At 38.8% G+C, this 18,368-nt stretch overlaps 2 protein-coding genes across 3 annotated transcripts; one reads left to right on the top strand and one right to left on the bottom strand.

The window, feature by feature from the left end:
• Window positions 1-690: 690 nt before the first annotated feature.
• Window positions 691-7,131, bottom strand: LOC116732324 (uncharacterized). The gene is made up of 7 exons (XM_032582413.1): window positions 6,886-7,131; window positions 5,529-5,644; window positions 4,348-4,785; window positions 3,976-4,212; window positions 3,669-3,887; window positions 3,117-3,174; window positions 691-2,624 (listed from the first exon to the last, which is right to left on the bottom strand). The coding sequence occupies exons 1-7, from the start codon at window positions 7,061-7,063 to the stop codon at window positions 1,537-1,539; spliced, it is 2,334 nt and encodes a 777-aa protein (XP_032438304.1). The 5' UTR covers window positions 7,064-7,131; the 3' UTR covers window positions 691-1,536.
• A 6,370-nt stretch (window positions 7,132-13,501) lies between these two features.
• LOC116732332 (immune-associated nucleotide-binding protein 12-like) lies at window positions 13,502-18,334 on the top strand. 2 transcript variants are annotated; one of them, XM_032582423.1, is made up of 5 exons: window positions 13,502-13,637; window positions 14,521-14,860; window positions 14,995-15,045; window positions 15,130-16,158; window positions 16,204-18,334. In XM_032582423.1, exons 2-5 carry the CDS (start codon window positions 14,551-14,553, stop codon window positions 16,635-16,637), a joined length of 1,824 nt encoding a protein of 607 aa, XP_032438314.1. In that variant the 5' UTR covers window positions 13,502-13,637; window positions 14,521-14,550; the 3' UTR covers window positions 16,638-18,334. The 2 variants fall into 2 exon arrangements, with proteins under 2 accessions (XP_032438314.1, XP_032438313.1); XM_032582422.1 differs by having other exon boundaries at window positions 13,504-13,637; window positions 15,130-18,334.
• The last annotated feature ends 34 nt before the right edge of the window (window positions 18,335-18,368 follow it).

Below are 18,368 nucleotides of genomic sequence, written 5' to 3' on the forward strand. Positions count from 1 at the left end.
CTCGTTAGGTAAACAGAATCAAATAAAAAGTAAATATTATTGCAACATATACTTTCCCATGATTTGGCAGATTATTCTTATTATTATTGCTGAGAGCGTATATGATTCTCTCAAGAGATAAAATCAGCATATTTTATGTTACTGTTAATATTTAACGCGTCTGTCATGAAGTGCGGGTGTGAGGTGGTGAGGCAGAGGCAGCGGACCCAGGTTAGATGAATATGATGATTTAATGATGAAATAAGTCCAGTAACAACGAACAGCAGGCACAAGGAAACACTGACGACACAGAAGCCAACATTGACGAGGACCCGACGAGGAACAAGGAACACAGGTGGAGTTAAATACGTGGGAGGGTAATGACAGAACGAGACACACCTGGGAACAATCAAGGGGAGGACAGGACAACGAAGAGACGCAAGGACACAAAAAACTCTAAATGAACACAGAAAACACAGATCCTGACAGCGTCCAAATAAACAAAATGAATCTGTTTCTGCCTTTCCTTCACTCTCAGTCTTTCTCCTCTTTCTCACTTTTTACACTTGAGTCCGGCGTGGCGCGCTGAAGTATTTGCATATTTCTCTGATGACGTCTTTCTCCTGCTTTGTGAATTTCTCGACAGATGCTTAATTTTTGAAGTCAGTCTCGTTGGAAAAATAAAAACAAAAGCTTGAAGCACTCACTAGGAAAGTGGGGTAGGGAATCGACACAAAGTTTAATTTTTACAAAGAAATAAAATACAAAATACTTCAAGAAAGGTAAAATCTTTCAAATGTGTAAAGTATCCTCCCTCACCGCGGTTTATTCTCCATCCTATCGTCCGACAAAAGGTACAGCAACTTCAAACGCAGAACAGCGTTGCTTAACAGCTTAATGCCACAAGACTGCCAAACTCCCACTGGTCTTTTTATTATTATGATATATACTTATGCTGTCTTCTTTTTTAACTTGTTTTTTTTGTTGTTTTTATCTGTTGGGAGCCTTGCAATAAAATTTAGCTCAATATGTGTGCTGTGAATGTGCAGCAGAATGACAAAGTCTGTCTAAAACAAGTAGCACTATGAACTGCCTGCATGACAAAATAAAGTGCCTTTACAAAAGCAGGAATTTAAAAAGATAAGTAAAGAAAAAAGAAGAACTAGGGGCCCCTTGTACTCAAATCTTGCAGTTTAAAATAGAATTTTTTACATAGAAACAAGTAAAGTATTTTTGACAAAAAGTTATCAGCAGCATTTGAATAGTGTTGGTTCTAAAAATATCACTTTATCTCTTATCGGCACTGGTTCCACGAGACGCTATGAAGCTCACATAAAACATTCCTTTGACAATCCAGCCTGTATGTTAGCAATATGCACCTGTCAGCTGCTTGCTGATGCTGTGGCATCCAAGGTTAAAAAGACACTCAAAATGCTGCGGCTGATTACACAAAATATTGTACTTTTACGGTAAGTGTGAAGCAAAAATAATAATTATCCTTAAATTTCCTAATCACTGCCAATGCAGTCGTTAGGAGATTGATACGCTTCCACAATATTAATTTTGTGGCAGCATCCTGAACCTTTGTCTTTCCTTCATAACAGCCTCAGAACTCTTCTCAATTGCCTCCATTGGAGTTTTCGCTTCCTTAGATGCTTCACATCCAATAGCACCACCTTGAATTCCCCCTAAAGTAGTTGCACCTAGCACAGCAACACCTGCCACGGCACAACCAGCCACGACTGCCACCTCACTTTCCACTACTGCAGGTGCCATCGTTTTTAGGGTTGTCACGCGTTTCATCACTTCAGTGGGATTGTTCACAACTTTCATTACAACTTCCAATAATGCTGCCACTCCAAAAAATGCCCCCAACAAAGCACCGGTGGCAGTACCCGCTAACTTGATCAGAAATTCATTAGACACAAAAGTTTTAGCCTGCTTCCTGATCTCCTGTGGGGGTAAGTACACTGCCAGATCTCTAATCTGCTGCTCTTGCTTCTGGATCCTTTCTTCTACATGTCGCAGAACGTCATTGGTGTAGTAGGATCCGTTTTTTTCCACCATCATCTTGTCTACTGTCTGAAGGAATGCTTCTAACTGGACCTGGTTGTTCCTGTAATCATCTTGCCTCTCTCCGTTCCAGTGTTTATTATCAAACACATGGCACCGACCTTCGCACTTCTTCACCAGATTACTCAGATCCTCATTCTGACTGACAAACTCTTCGATTTTCATCCCTTCTTGGAGCTGCTCGCCGTGAGTGAACACGATTACAGCATATTTCAGAGCATCCTCTGAGAAATGATTGCATATTTTTGTGATAACCTGTTGCTCTTGCTTTGTGAATCTGTCAACTCTAAGTAAAATGAGAAAGATGTGCGGTCCAGGTGCGCACTCAGTGAGGCAACGCATTATCTCCGGCTTCAACTCTTCTTCTGACTTGTCGGTGTCGAAGAAACCAGGCGTGTCGATCAAAGTGAGGCACCTCCCACTGACTGTTCTGGTCTCTGATTGACATGTTTGTGTGCCTGAGTTAGGAGAATGGCATATAGTAAAAACTTCCTCCCCCAGAATGGTGTTAGCCAGGTGGCTTTTCCCAACTCCAGTTTTCCCCAGCAGAACGATCCTCGTTGGACTGGAGTCTGGAGAAATGTTGAGATTGATGATATTAATACATAATATAATTTTGAACCTTTTTTTAGTACTGTCATTTTTTTTCTTGCTTTCTAATGTTTATTTGATCATCTTCACCGCAATAATCCTGAGTAAAAACAGATTTTATGGTAACAATTTATTTGAAGGGGTGTGCATAAGACTGACAAGACCCTGTTATAAACATGAAGGTGGTCTTCATGAATGTCTGTGACTGTTGTCACAAAGTGTCTGTTGGTAAATAATGACACTTTTAATGCAAATTTACATAAAACAGTGCATTGAAAGTGCATTAAATGAGTCAACTTAGCATTATTTGGTAAATAATTACATTTTTATGCAATGTTGCATTAAAACTTACATTAAACGTCAATTAAAAGAGTCAACTTTGCACAGTTTATGACAGTGCCTTATGCACACCTCTTCAAATAAAGTGTTACCAATTTTATTTAAATCTTATCGTTCCCATATTGTCTACCCACCATGATCATGTTCAGTAAATCTGTTGTACTTCATATCTTCTTGTACACACTTGAATATCTGTAGAGACAAGATATTCAAATTTAGGACAAGTAACAAATTATAGGATCCCCTGTGCAATACAGATATACGCTATATTGCCAAAATTAATGTCATTTTCATTTACACACAACTAAATCAAATGACATCCAACTTTTATTTCAAAGGTTGCAAAATAATTTGCCCCACCTTTTTTCAGCAACAACCACCTCAGTTCTTTCAGAAAGACTGTCTACAGAAATGATTGACCGTTCTTACACCAAAGCAATTGTGAGATCAGACAAGAAGACGAGCATTATCTTCGATATGATCGGCAAAAAAAATAAAAAATAAAATAAAATATATATATTTTATAAATGTGAATAGTTGAATCCACAAATATTGAACTGTAGATAGGAAGTTTTCCACTGTAGAACTGCTAAAATATAACTATGTATTAGCTATTTTTTTTTTAAAGTTAAAAAACCCTTTTGTTGTGAATCACTCAAGGAAAGAACATGTTTATTTTACTTTACCTCTACATCCTCTGGATCTGGTAGAACAAGGAGAACTCGAACTGGTGCGCTGGTGGTTCTCTCCTGTTCAAATTTAGAGATCTCCTCCAGTAAAACCCTGGCTACCAGAGTGACTGGAAAACACAGAGCAATGCCAGCCCCAAGTGCAGGTAGGGCTACAGAGCCCAACCCTTTGCTCTCACAGGAAGTCAGAATTTGGTTGATGCCCAGTCGGAGAACCTGTAAAAATTAGTATTAGAAACAAGCTGAACATTATTTTTAACTGATCCGACAGACTAATTGTGGTAAAAATGCTCAGTTATCTCACCTGAACCGCGATTCCATCGTCTTCTGCATCCCACTGAACAAGGCTGAGGAAGAACACGGCACCAAAAGGAACTCCAGTCAAATTTTCCTCTAGTATGACGTCGCCAGCCATAATTTCACTTTCTGACTTCCATGTAACACTTTGAGTCACATCTCGATCAATTGCTTTACTGAGAATGTTTCCAACACGAGTAGACAGAGGATCGTTGATGATCATTGGAGATACCACTGCATCTGTCTACAAACAGTTCAAAACCAAAGGTTATCAACTTGCTTATGTTGACAGGTAAAATAGCGGCATATTAACAGTGCCATAACACTGCAATAATCAATCCTCTTAGGAGACAAGAAACGTTTTAACATTAATTCTCACCTGCTGACTTTCAATGGTCCCCTGAACAATCTCAACCTGGACAGGACCTTTGGGAGCTGCAGCTGTGGCTCCTCTGGCTACGTTTTGTCCAGCAGAATCAAACTCCCTTCCAAGTGAATCTTCGCTTCCTGTACCGTAGGCGGCACTTTGCCCCAGAAGCCGCCTGTCAGATGGTTTTTGCATGGCCCTCACCACCTTTATAGAGCTCTCATCGAAACATGGCTCCTCCTCTACATCCAACAACTCTGCGTTCACCAAAGTACCTCCCACACCAGAGATCCTTGATCTGCTGTCTTCTCCTCTGTAGTGTTGAGCTTCAACCTCATGTGGATTTTCATCAAAATGGACTGGAGTACCATCACTCAGTTGGTCTTCCTCTCCTTTCCAGTCACTAGCTTCAACCACTGCATCAGTGAGGTCAGGAATGGACTGCTGGGTCTGTTGAAAGCATAACAGCAAAACAAAAACAGAATTTACAAAGTAAACATATATAGGAAGGGTCCCATGTAAAAATCATAGCAGACATATAACTAGATTTTCTAGTTATATTTAAAACTGGAATAACATTTTAGCATCCTAGAAGTCTTTCCTTTGAACATTGACAGCTTTCTTGGTCATTCTTCTTCCAATTTTACTTTTCTATCGCCAAACAACTGAAATACAACAAACTCCTAACACAAGACCAACACCCAGGCTTTCATACAATCAGTCGATAAGTTGGTAATTATTAGTTTATGAGAATTCCACGGTAAATGTTAAAGATTACTTATTTTGAATCAGTCATGTTATGCAGTAGGCAAGGCAGGCTTATTTCTTTAGTACTCTCTCTCTCTCTCTCTCTCTCTCTCTCTCTCTCTCTCTCTATCTATCTATCTATCTATCTATCTATCTATCTATCTATCTATCTATCTATCTATCTATCTATCTATCTATCTATCTATCTATCTATCTAGATTTGCTAATGCAAAATACCACTTATTTAATGCTTATCAAACAACAGTCTAACCAACTATATTTTTCAAAATTGCAGTGTTATTTATTTACTTTTTTACACCTCCTGAAAGAAAAACAAAGAATTGACATGTGGATCAGACATTTAGCAGATTATAAAACATCCCTGAAGGCCCTGTTGCATGATTGTTTTATTGAACTAGAAACCCAGAAGGAAACGTTGTGCTGACCTCTGCTGGCGCTGCAGCGGTGGAGTCATGTGACAGGTCGCCCCTGACACTCAACACCAGACGACCCTCAGTGAGCTCAACGACATGCTTAGATCTCCTCAACACTTCCTGTTGATCTACAGCACAAAGCATCATAAATTCATACATGCATACAAAATCATATATTTGTGTGCGTGTGGGGGTGCACATGTGTGGGCATGCGTGTGTGCGTGTGTAATAAAATGGTATCATTGTGGACCTACAGGGCGAGCTCAGACTTCTGTGAAAATAATCACGGAAGTTTAATATGGAAATAACCATCCAATGCAAATAGGGAAGCAGTGCTGAGTTTCATGTGAAACTCCAGAGACCAAGATTGATTCATGGTTGAAATATAATGTAGTTTCAGACCCTTTGAGTCACATGAGGACCAATCAGTTGGTCACATAAGGACCAGACTCCACCTCCAGCAACAACTAATCTTTATCTATGCAAACTAAGAGTCATCTATACCAATAGAGCAGATTTTACAATCTACTACCTTTACCCAGAGCATACCTACAAAAAATCTTGAACTATCCCTTTAAAACTAATGACTTTAGTTTTAAAGTCATTACCTCTACTCTTGAGTTACATTGGCTTAGTGATTCCCAGGCTATATTACAGTACACTGCTTGACAACTCGCTCTTTGGTTTTGTCATCTTTTAGTTACATAACAGAATTTTGCTGGTTGTATGAACTGAAATAACCATAAGGTTGTACAATACTTTAAACTACTAAGCATTTTAGGACATTAGAATGTGCCTTTATTTCTAATAATCTACTGTACCGCCTTAGCGGTGACACCTGTATAAACAACATTTTGGTTACCATTGCTAAATTTCTTTCACCTGTGTGGAAGTGCAATGAACATTTCCAAAAGTGTCCTTCTGAGCAACATAATATAGTAATACAAGACTCGGCATATTTTAATATTTGCTCCAGCTTCATAAATTACATTCCTACTTATATTTCAGTGTCATTCTGAATCAGTCATGTTACGCAGTAGTTTTCGTTATGTAAAAAAACAACAGATTTTACTAAGCTTCATACCAATGTAACTGATCATCTTTTACAGTGCGTTGCTCTTTGACACTCTAGTCAGTTTTTCAGCGGCTCTTTATGGTCTTTGTCAGCTTGAGCTAAGTTTCGCTTTTCAGAGAAATTTCCCGTTTCCAAAACGGGACGACAATATTAATAACATTAATAACAACAAACACAACGTGCACGACAACATAGCCGCGTACGTACGTGTTGAAGGACATGTTTCAGGTCTCCCTTGTTTCATATGGCAACGTCGCAACACAAACAGCAAAAGAAAGTCTTGTGTTTTTGTACCTTTCTGACTTTTGAACGCGATGCTGTAGAAGTTATCAGCCACTCTGGTTAGTGGACCGCAGTCTCCTCCGCCGGACAGCCTGTGAACACGGAAAAACATCTCCGTTTTCTTGTTGTCCTTCTCCGAAAGAAGACTGTGGCACTCGAAATAAACGGGGTACTGGTAATTGTCCGCCATAGTTATGGTTCCCTGACAAAACAGTACGGTCTCCCTAAAGAGAAGACGAGATGCGTCAAATGTACTCCGGAGCTCCGCCCCCTAGTGGCCACAATGGAGATAACTGAGGCAGAGAGGAGTCGCAGCTGTCACATCAATCCACCTTTTTGCTTTTCTTTTTTCTAAATAAGAAGGTGCGTTAACCCTTAATGTCGCAGAAACATTTCTGATAAAACACTTTCCAAAATTTCTTAGTTTATGATCTGAATGGTTCAGTCAAACCTCTGGATTCAAGTGAAAGTCAAAAACACAGTTGTTCCTACAGTCGTGGTCATGGATATGGAAGTCTGAAATATGAAAGATCGCAGACTTCCCATGTTCTCTTCAAGTTCTCTCCTAAAATGAGCCCGAATACCAAAAAGAAAAAAAAAAAAAGAAAAAAAAAATTGGGTTCATTTCAAATGATTTTGAAACATTTAAACATGTTTCAAAATCTACAAAACAAACAAGGCAACATATAAGCAATAAGCAATACTGGTATTGCATTGAAGATTGTGGCGTGCCACTTTTTAACCGATTTCTGTAAAAATGTTTGTTTGCTCAACTAAGAGTGTAATAAATTAATCAAGTTTATTTTTTTATTTTTCAGCAACAAGGCAGCTCAAAGTGCTTAACATTATAAAAACACGACACAGTAAACACATTTTGCCATGTGCTGTCATTACACATCAACATATTGGTCAGTGTTTCACTTATGATGATTAAAACTCATCAATAAACAGATGAGTGTTTAGTCTTGATTTAAACACACTCGGTGTTTTGGCTGTCTTGCGTTTTTCAGGAAGTTTGTTCCAGATTTCTGAAAGCTGCTTCTCCATGTTTGGTTCTGGTTCTGGGGATGCAGAGCAGAACCAGAACCAGAAGACCTGAGAGGTCTGGAGGCTTGGTACAATGCCAGCAGATCTTTAATGCCTGCCTTTAACTGTTCAGTGATTTATAAACTAAACAATATTTTAAAGTCTATTCTCTGAGCTACAGAGAGCCAGTGTAGGGGCTGGTGTGATCTGCTCTACCTTCCTGGTTTTAGTGAGGATGTTAGCAGCAGCATTCTGGATCAGCTGCAGCTGCCTGATAGATCTTTTAGACAAACCTGTAAATGCACTGTTGCAGTAATCGATGCGACGAAAGATAAACGCATGGATGAGTTTCTTTAGATCTCGCTGAGACATTAGTCCTCTAATCACCTGTAGATGTCCTTCAGGTGATAGAAGGCCGACTTTGTAACTGTCTTTATGTGGCTCTGGAGGTTCAGGTCAGAGTCCATCACTATTCCCAGTTTATCAGGCCTGATGGCTGGTTTTTACTTGTAATAACTGAAGATGTGCAATGACTCTAGATCGTTCCTCTTCAGGTCCAAAGGCAATAACTTCAGTTTTGTTCCTGTTCAGCTGGAGAAAGTTTTGGCACATCCAGACATTTATAACAACAATATTACACAAGATGAGTAAAAACAGATACTTCAAAGAGAAATGTCAGGCTTCTGAAAACTATATTCATGTCTATACACTCTAGTTGGTCAGGACCCTTTTCACATGAATTATTGCAGTCATGTGGCGTGCCATGGCAGTGAATTGAAAACCCAGGTTGTTTTGATATCCTTTAAGTAATTTGCATAATGGGTTTTCTGACTCACCTTCCTCTTGACAATCAGGTCAGGCCAGTTTGCTGCCCTTTAGAGCACAGTAACACCAAGGTCATCAAGCCAGCATTTCACATCTTTTGGCAGTGAGCTGCTGGAAAATGAAACCAGTATCTCCATGAACCCTTTCAGCAGAAGGAAGCATGACGTGCATATTGCAGGCATATTGTTTTAATGAACCAGCGCGTTGATCTGTACAATAATCTGATTTGCTGACACGCGCTGTGGGAGATGAGGTGTAGCTGTATTATATACATACATAATCCACTGAAGTACTCCACCGTGTCTAGTGTTCGCACACTGCTTTAGCTGGCTGGGAAAAATTATTTTACAATGAAGTGGATACATTTGTTTATGTAATACGTGTCAAACAAGGAATAATATTGCCTAACTGCATGTAAATATATATATATATATATATATATATACACTGTATATATATATTCAGAAAAGATTGATTCTCTCTAGACTTTCTATGTCTTGTAAGTTGCTTTTTTGCTCTTCAGCCATTAAGACAACACTACACATGGCAGAACCATGGTAACGCTCTCCATGGCTGTGAACTCTGTGCCCAGCTGCACAGAATATTGATTTATTCAGAAGTATTTTGAAGTTTATACTGTGAAATGTGTTGTAGCACGAGGCTCCCTCTATAGCATCTGTTGAAATGGCAACACACGTTTGTATATAAGGTAATGTCCCACATTTAGCCTCATCTGTATTTCATGTTTTACAAAACGCAGCATTGTGTAGCTGGAGCCAAACTCCAGTCCTTGAGGGCCGCAGTCCTGCAACTTTTAGATGTGCCTCTGCTGCACCACACCTGAACAGAATAATCAGGTCATTAAGGCTCTGGAGAACTGATCTACACAAGGAGGAGGTCATTAAGTCATTTCATTCCAGTGTTTTGTACCTGTGGCACATCTAAAAACTGCAGGACTGCGGCTCTCGAGGACTGGAGTTTGACACCTGTGGTGTAGCTTCTCTATAGCTTCTGACTAATCAGCTATTTTCAGGATTCTGCTGTACTGTTCCGCTCCACAGTTCCTATATTTATTGTCAACAACGTGACAGTCACATGAACTGCAGCTTGCAAGGCAAATCCTGTTTTATTAACTTTACAAGCTGTGGCCCATCTGTCGATAAGGCAAATAAGCGGAACCTTAGTAACAGCTCTGAAGAGAAACTTTAAGACACTTTATGTCACCTTGCTTTGCAAACAAAACAGCAACAAGAAACTTTTCAGTTCTGCTTTTGCCTGAATATTAATTCTGAGCAATATGTTGTATTCTGGGATGCACAGTGGTTGCAGTGTCTATGCAGCAAGTTTGAATCCTCTATGGTTTGAATCCTGGTCTAGGGATTCCGACTTCCTCCAACAGTTCAAAACATGATTGTTAGATTAATTCGTTTCTTTAACTTCCCCTCAGAGACAACTGCGTGTGCATTGCTGTCTGTCCTTTGTCTCTCCATTGCTTCGATGCTAGCAGCCGGTCCATGATGCATCTCTGGAGATAAGTGCTTTGTCACCAAAACTGAATATGACAAATTTTACATCTGTTTTTTTTTTTTTAAATGTCATATTTGAGATATTAAAATCAACTCCTCTGACTCAGAGACACGAAAAAACAAGCAAAAAAAACTGGTATATAAAATGTTCCTTCCACTTAGCAACATGCTGTTTTGTGTTAGTCTGTCAAACAAAGTCATAACAACATACACTGAAGTTTATGATCATTACAAGATTAAAGAAACACCATCACTATGAATACTTTTGCAAGGAACCTTAATAATAGGCTGCTGTGTGGTTAACTGAGCTGCCCTCCTTCGTGCTGCCTAAAGGTGGCATGTACTGTATTTTCTTTGTGTGAAGTGAAATAACTTGAAATAAGTTTCACATATAAACATATTTATTTGTTTTGCTGTCAGTGTGGTTGCCATGCTATCTAATTAAATGCAGGAACAGCAATCCTATTAAAATTCAGGTGTGATCAAACACAAAGCTGCAGAAAACTGAATGTTCAAATTAAGCTGTGTTTTCTACGGTCTTTCATAACTTTGTGAGTGAATTGCAGTTGTCAATACAAGGAAATATTCAATAAATAAACAGTCTAATAAGATAAGATAAACTTGAAGGACAGAGCAAATCGTCAAGTAATCGTCATGACTATATGTTACGCTTGTTAGCGATTATTATGTTTTCTTTGATGTTCTGTTCATGCAGAGCGGACACAAATCTGTGTGAAATCGATTCCCACTTTTACATTTTGAATTTAGAATAACTTGTAGCTGCAACTTTACGATGTTGATCGAACTATTAAAAAAGGTAGAAGGTTATGTGAGAACAGGAGGACATGTTAATGTTTTTTAAAGGTGGAGTTAATCTGTGTGACATCAGGGATGGGCTTATGCTACCAAGTATACAAACAAAAGGTTTTAAGACCGTTGTGTCCACACCTCTGGTGACCAAATACCAAGCCAAAGATAGATCTTGGTTATTTTCAAACTATGGATTAACTTTTAAAGTGGCAGAATATCAGATCGGTTTTGCCCCTTAAAAAGTTGAGGGTTTGTCATCCAGTCATAAGAATTACAAGTTCATGGACAAACTTTCCTGCTTGTCACGGTGGAGCCAAGTCATGTAGCCTGGCCTGTATAAATCCTATAAATCTGTTTTACCATTTTTGGGGAGCATTCAATGGGCACTATGAGTTTCTGATTTTGAATCTAAGTTTTCTTGTGTGTTATTTCTGATCACAACTTTGGCCATATTTGATTCATTTTACACAGTTTATTGTTGGCTATCAGGGGCTGACTTAATTAATTCCTTTGAGTTTTGTTTCTTGGTTTATTCTTGCCTCCTGTTGTTGGATATTATAATTTAGTTTCCTTAGATTGCTGTCAGTCTTCTCCCCTTGGTTTATTGTTTATGTCTACTTCAGCTTTCCTTGTGTTAATTAGTCTTGTTCTGTCCACTTGATGTTTGGTGTTTAATACTACTAACATAGAGACAGCTAACAATTATTAGATTTTTGAAGAGCTTTTTTAAATACTGCCTCTCATGTTGCTTCACACACTTTCAAACTTCTATCAAGGTAAACTGGAATTAAGCTGAACACAAGCAGTCAACTGATGCTTAGATAAATATTTAGTATTATTATTCTGTGACCATGGTGAGGTTCAAATGAAAAGGAGATATATTCTGACTCATCCTGAAATCTTTCATTTTGACACCAATAAAGCTGCTCATCAAGTGAACCAAAATGTGAGTGTGTTGCCCCGAAATAAAACAAAATAGAACCAAGCTATGCTGATGCTTTTCTTTTGTTGTCTTTTACTGGCTTAACTTAAATAGAAGCCAGTAAAAGTGAAAGAACAGAGAGGATCATAAACCTGAGTGGCAATTAGACTTTTGGGTTCACGCCTTTGGTGTCACTGAATACCGAGCTGCTGGAAGCTCAAAAAATGTTTGTTTAATTCTTTAAATTACTGATGAGCTTTTAAAGTCGCAGTCTAGAGGACATTTTTATTAAAAAAAAAACTTTTCAAAGAGAAACACAATGTGGCAAGATGTGGGGTGAAGATAATGAGGATAAACATGGTAGGACCCAAGCAGTTGAAGATGATGATGATGGTGGTTTAATGATGAAAAAAGGACAAAAATCCAGGCAGAACAGAGAAACAAAAGCTAGGAGCTAATATCTGGTAGCAACTGGTAAACATTAATCTATAGACGGCAGACAGTCTAGACAAGGACCTGACAGAGAACAAGAAACACAGGCGGGTATAAATACACAGGGGGTCACGGGAACTAGACACAGTTGACAACACAGAGACTCAATTGACACAGAATCCTAAATAAACACACAGAAAAACTCAAATCCTTACACAATGTCTGCAAGTTTACACTCAAAAATGAGTTTTCCTTTAAAATTTTTTTATCTCAAACACTCAAAAAACTTCAAAACTTACTTCAATTCCAAATGAAAAGTAGAGCAAGTCACACATTTTGCTAGCATTTTGTTTTAGAAAATGTGACTGTTTCACCGGGTGCTGTGGAAATGACAGTGTCAAGCAATAAAGATTCTTATTCCTAAAGTCCCCTTAGACTTTAACTAAATAGTTGTCTCTAACCCTAGTTTTAGTAACTCTTGACATGGAGGCACGTCAACTAGTAAAGTGTGTTATCATCTGAAAGGAACCACACTTGAACTTTAAGGCCAAGATTTGTTTGGCAAAACTACAGAACATGACCAAAGAGGAACACCATAACGGTGAGACAGAAAAGTAAAGTTTTGGAATGGAGGAGTCAGATGTCAGAACTAATTTAGGCAAAAACATGGAGAAGCTTCTTGATATACTAATCATTTGATAGATTTAGTGAGCATTTGCAAAATAGTGCACAGATATTTTCAAGACAGCATATGAGATGCAGACAGGCTGTTATCAAAGAAAAGCTGGAAGCTGGAACTGAATGTAAAATTGCTCTGTTACTCACCAACACTGTCACAAAGCCTTGACTTCACTGTCGTCTCTGTCCTATAATATATAAACAGTTTGTAATAACCTGTGTGAATCCTCTCCAAGGTAGTTAGTGGCAGTACAACTTAGTCTAACATCAATAATTACATAAAACATTTGAAGTGGAATTATAAAGTATCATAAAAAGAAAACTATTAAGTTCACCTAAATCTTTTGAGTTGCTACTTTTACTTCTTAATCACTCTTTATAGGTTGTAAAAATGGTTCCAAATATAACCTGTAGATTTTCTAGTATCCACAAGGGGGCGTACAGGAGCTCCTTCTCGTGATACCGAAAGTGAAAGTGGTCTAGATCAAGAGGCACTCCCATCCTGCACCGTTACAAGATCCTCTCAGAGTTTCCACATTAAATTGGTAAGTTATGTTCACTTATTTGCAGTACTTCAAATTAGAGACTACATTTGTAGATCCTTGACTTAAACTAGTTAGGTTAGGTTAAACTTTATTAATCCCATAGGGAAATTGGGGTTATCTGTTGCTCACACATTAATTCACATCCACACAGCATTAAAATCGTACAGCTGGAGACATCCATCAAAGGAACAAGGATGTCTTTTATCCTCAAAGCAACAGTCGGCTGGCAGATAAATGTGATTAGGTCTCTTTGTGTGTAAAGAATGAGCAACGTCTCGTATAAATGCAACTTGTTTACCAGTGAAGGGTGGATTTACAAGTTTCACTTTCTGTTTTCTCTCTGTCAGAGCACTCAGGCTCTGAGGTGCAGAGAACACGTTTTCAAGACAGACATTTTGATTGAGGGTTAGCTCTCATTCTGTTCCAACTGGAAAAATATTTACCTTACTTCAAATGGGAATAAACTCACAAATTCTGAAGAAGACAAAGCAAAGAAGTTTATTTCACTAAGCTGATAAGCTGATATCATAAGAAGGAAAAATAAGACAAGATGTCATTGACGAAAAGCAGATTTATGTTAGGAAATATGGCAATGCAGCTACTCACTTTAGCTTATATCTACAGTTGGAGAGACAGAGTACAGAGTTTAAACTGTGACCAAACTTTATCTCTCCACACCACAAATAGCTTTAAAAAAACACAAAGAAAGTGAAAACAGTTTCAGAATTCACTGGTAGAGAATGTAGTTTTAAATGTGACACCATGCAGTTGCGAGAAAAAACCTTATCTGCTTCATGAGACGGTTTTCTGTAAGATTCCCTAAATGTATAGATGAGGCTATCCCTAACGTTTTATGTTTCTTACTGTACTCTATCATTTCCAGGAAGAGCAGAGGTTAAATATACAGGTGAAGATGGTGATGCACATTGACAAAAAGAGTACCTGCCACTCCACTGACAATAAGGCCGACTACTCTGTCCACAACAAAGCATGGATGAAAATAACAGGCCCTGCAGCTGCGCCGCTTGGGGACGTTTTCTTTGGATCGAGTGTTATGGTACAACCAGAACTCACGGCTGCAGGAAGAGAAGACGAAGTTAAAGTTCAAAAAGTCACTGCTGACAGGAGACAGATTGTAGAAGAACACTCTGTAAATGTAGGTGTTCATAATGCAACCTGGTCAGCGCCACAAGGACAACGAGCAGGAATGAAACCAAAGAGAGGTAAAGACCCTTAGTGGTGGTAAACAGAAATGTGCAATAGTCATAAATCCGTCCCTGTGAAGCTCAGGGACAAGAAAGCAATAGACAATGTAAGAATTTTCTTTTTCTTTACAATTTTTTTTCTCTGGTGGCAGCATCAAAGGTCTTCATCAAAGGAACAGATGGAGTTCAGAAGTGCATCAAAGGTAACTAGAGACTACAGCGATTTACAGTTTTCTGTTATCCTTCCAAATGAACATGATGATTTAATTTTCACTATTGCTTCGTAGTGCTGAGAGCCTACAGGGTCGTCCTGTTGGGAGAAACCGGGGCTGGGAAAAGCACCCTTGGAAACTCCATCTTAGGAGAGGAAGTGTTTGAACCTGGCAAGACGACTGACTATCAAATTCAGTCCAAATCTGCCCACGAAAGAAGAATCACTGTGTTGGACACTCCTGGTTTCTCTCATTTTGACCAACCTGAGGCAGAGCTGAAGGATGAGATAGCGAGGTGTACCGCAAGGTGCCGTCCCGGTCCCCATGTTCTTCTGATTGTGCTGAACGTAGAGGAATCCGCAAAGCAACAGTCGGCTGTAATTGACAAAATCTGCCAGTGTCTTCCAGAGGAAGCATTTAAATATGCTGCCGTTGTTTTTACTCATGGCCCTAATCTAATGACCATTGAAAAGTATATCAATGAGAATCAACATCTTAAGGATTTGGTAATGAAGTGCAGTGGCCGATATCAGGTAGCTGATCATAAGAACAGCCCGAAGGGTGACGAAAACGACTCCCAGGTGTCACAGCTGATCAGCATGATGGATAAGATAGTGATAGAAAACAAAGGAAGGTGTTACACCAACGAAACCCTCCAGGCACATCAGAGAGACAAAAATAACACAAAATTAAGTAACCCAAAACACCCAAACAACGACAAAAAATGTAATGCCAACAACAACTTGTGGATTAGCTTGTCAGGCCCTGAGGGGAACTTGGTGGCAGAAGCTTTCTTTGGGTCAGATGTTGCAGTTTGGCAAACAACACAGACATCCACCAAGACTGGAGAATGCACTACTAGTAAACAGGGAGAATATGAAGTACCACGTTCTGAACCAAAAGGGAGAGATGAAAAGTACAAGAGTCCATCTGAAACAAACTCCACTTCAATGGAGGAGGAAGAGAAAAATGAAAAAGAAAGAGAGTTTGATACAGAAACAAACGAGGCGCCTGAAAAGTCGGACAGGAGGAAGGAAACAGTAAGGAAAGAATCTAGAGGTTTATGGGGATTTGTAACTGATTTACTTGGGGCAGTAATGGGAGGTTTAGGGGCAGTTGCAACAGGTCTTACTGGGATGATAGTGGGAGGATTAGGGGCAGTTGCAACAGGTCTTACTGGGATGATAGTGGGAGGTTTAGGGGCAGTTGCAACAGGTCTTACTGGGATGATAGTGGGAGTTTTAGGGGCAGTTGGAACAGGTCTTACTGGGATGATAGTGGGAGTTTTAGGGGCAGTTGGAACAGCTATAACTTGGGTGGCAAAAATAACTGCAAGTATATTATCTTTGGTAGCAGCAGCATGGTTTCTCACTTGGGTCAAGAAAATGCATGACAAGATCATCGACTTTTATGAGATGATCAAGAAGAACATCGGAGTCGTCCTTCTGGTCGTCGCTTTTTACTTCCTGCTGTTCCTGTCGTTTTGTGACAGAGTACCAATGGCTGGAACCATTTTCCTTTCAAGTGGAATATTGGTGATGTTTTTGGTCATACTGTTGTTATTAACTGTCATTGTGAAATAATGATAGTTTGTGACTCTGTACCCAGTTTAATGTATTTCGGGAATTGGGCCCAAAATCTGAAGATATGGAGACGTAACTGTTGGATTTTAAGATGTGTGATCATCTTCAGTGAATGTGGAGATTTTTTAAAAAAATCTCCAAACCGCTACTGCTTTTTGAACTCATAATCAATGCATCTGTGTATTCTCTTCATGAAAGGTGATTCTTGGGTGAAGAAGGAGCAATTAGTAATCTGGATTAGATCTGGATCACTGGACAATATGTTAATCCCTTAAAGAATATTTAAGAATGGAAATCACATCAGTCTTAGTTGTTTTATATAGGAGATCTCTGGTTCCTATTTATATGTCAATTGATATTTGAATCCTTCTCATTACCAGTAGTTTGTTTCTGTTAATTGCTGGACCTTGTCATGTCCCCCCTTTGTCTTCACCTCTGGTCATAAATGTCTGGACAGAATTTTGAACTTCAGGTTGGTTTTCAGTTTGATGTTGTTCAAAACATGAGAACTTTGAACACATGCTGGATTGGTTTTTGGTCACCTGTAAAACAGAGAGATTGATTTTTAGGGGATGGTACTGTTGCTAATTTGGTTGGCTTTTAGCAAGAAGGTTCTGGGTTTGAGTCCAAACGTCGGGGTGTTTCTACATGGAATTTGCATTTTCTTCTTGTGCTTGTGTGGGATTTCCCCAGGTACTCCAGCTTCCTCCCAGAACCCAAAAACATGATTGTTAGGTTAATTGATCTCTAAATTTCCATCAGGCATGGCTGTGTGTGTGTGGTTGTGTGCTCCTACACACATAAAAAGTGTGTAGGAGATATTTTAGACATATCAAACCACAGAGTAGTCTCTGAAATATATTTACATGAGACTAGAGACTCATGTAAACTGCTGGTATTTGTTGATTAAGAAAAAATTTAGATGAAACTCCCAAGACACTGTAGTTGGCCCACTGTGGTTTTAATGTCATCAAAAGCCCTTTTGATCCTTAGCATCCACCTCACTAGCTTCTTCCTTGTTTAGAAAACTGCAAGTTATCTCAGATAAGCCAAATTAAATAGGACAACACGGTTCAATGTTTAACAAAATGTTCTGACTACTTTGTCTAAATATACACACCAGCTATGTGTGCAACAGCCTTTGGCAAAGCAATAAAGTGTAAATAAAATGTCATTTTATTCATTAGGTATCTTGTGTGATGTTTCCCAGTGCTAGACATGCTAACGCTAAGCAATCTTGTGCCAAGATTTAGGAGTAAGACTTTGTATTTGTTTGTATTAAGTACCAGACCGTGGGAAGGTTCGACTTTGCTCAGCAGCAGTTTGGTCGCTTGAATTTGCTTTTCTGAACTTTTTGTTTCAATGTGATTTGATAGTCGAAGATCCACATGTGTGACTGCAGAAAGTTAGTCAGGTGTGTTGTCGTTTTCAGGACTTGTTTAATGGAAAGTGATGTCTGTTTTTGTTTTTTCGACAATATCTTCATATTTTTAAGAGAACTTTTAAACTACGCGTCTTTTATAGAACATTGTGTCATTTCACCACTGTAATCGGATTTGTTCATTTGTTTCATCTAATTTCTCTTTCCAGTCTGGCTGCCATTTTTTATGTTTTCTGAATAAAAGTAATTAGGTAGAAACACCAAAATGTTTCTTTTAAAAACAAAATAATAGTAATAAAAACAGATGCAAAACTGATGATTTAATTGTCTTTTAATTTCTTGATTATTTC

This window comes from Xiphophorus hellerii, chromosome 14, assembly GCF_003331165.1.
Source record: "Xiphophorus hellerii strain 12219 chromosome 14, Xiphophorus_hellerii-4.1, whole genome shotgun sequence".
Classification (NCBI taxonomy): domain Eukaryota; kingdom Metazoa; phylum Chordata; class Actinopteri; order Cyprinodontiformes; family Poeciliidae; genus Xiphophorus; species Xiphophorus hellerii.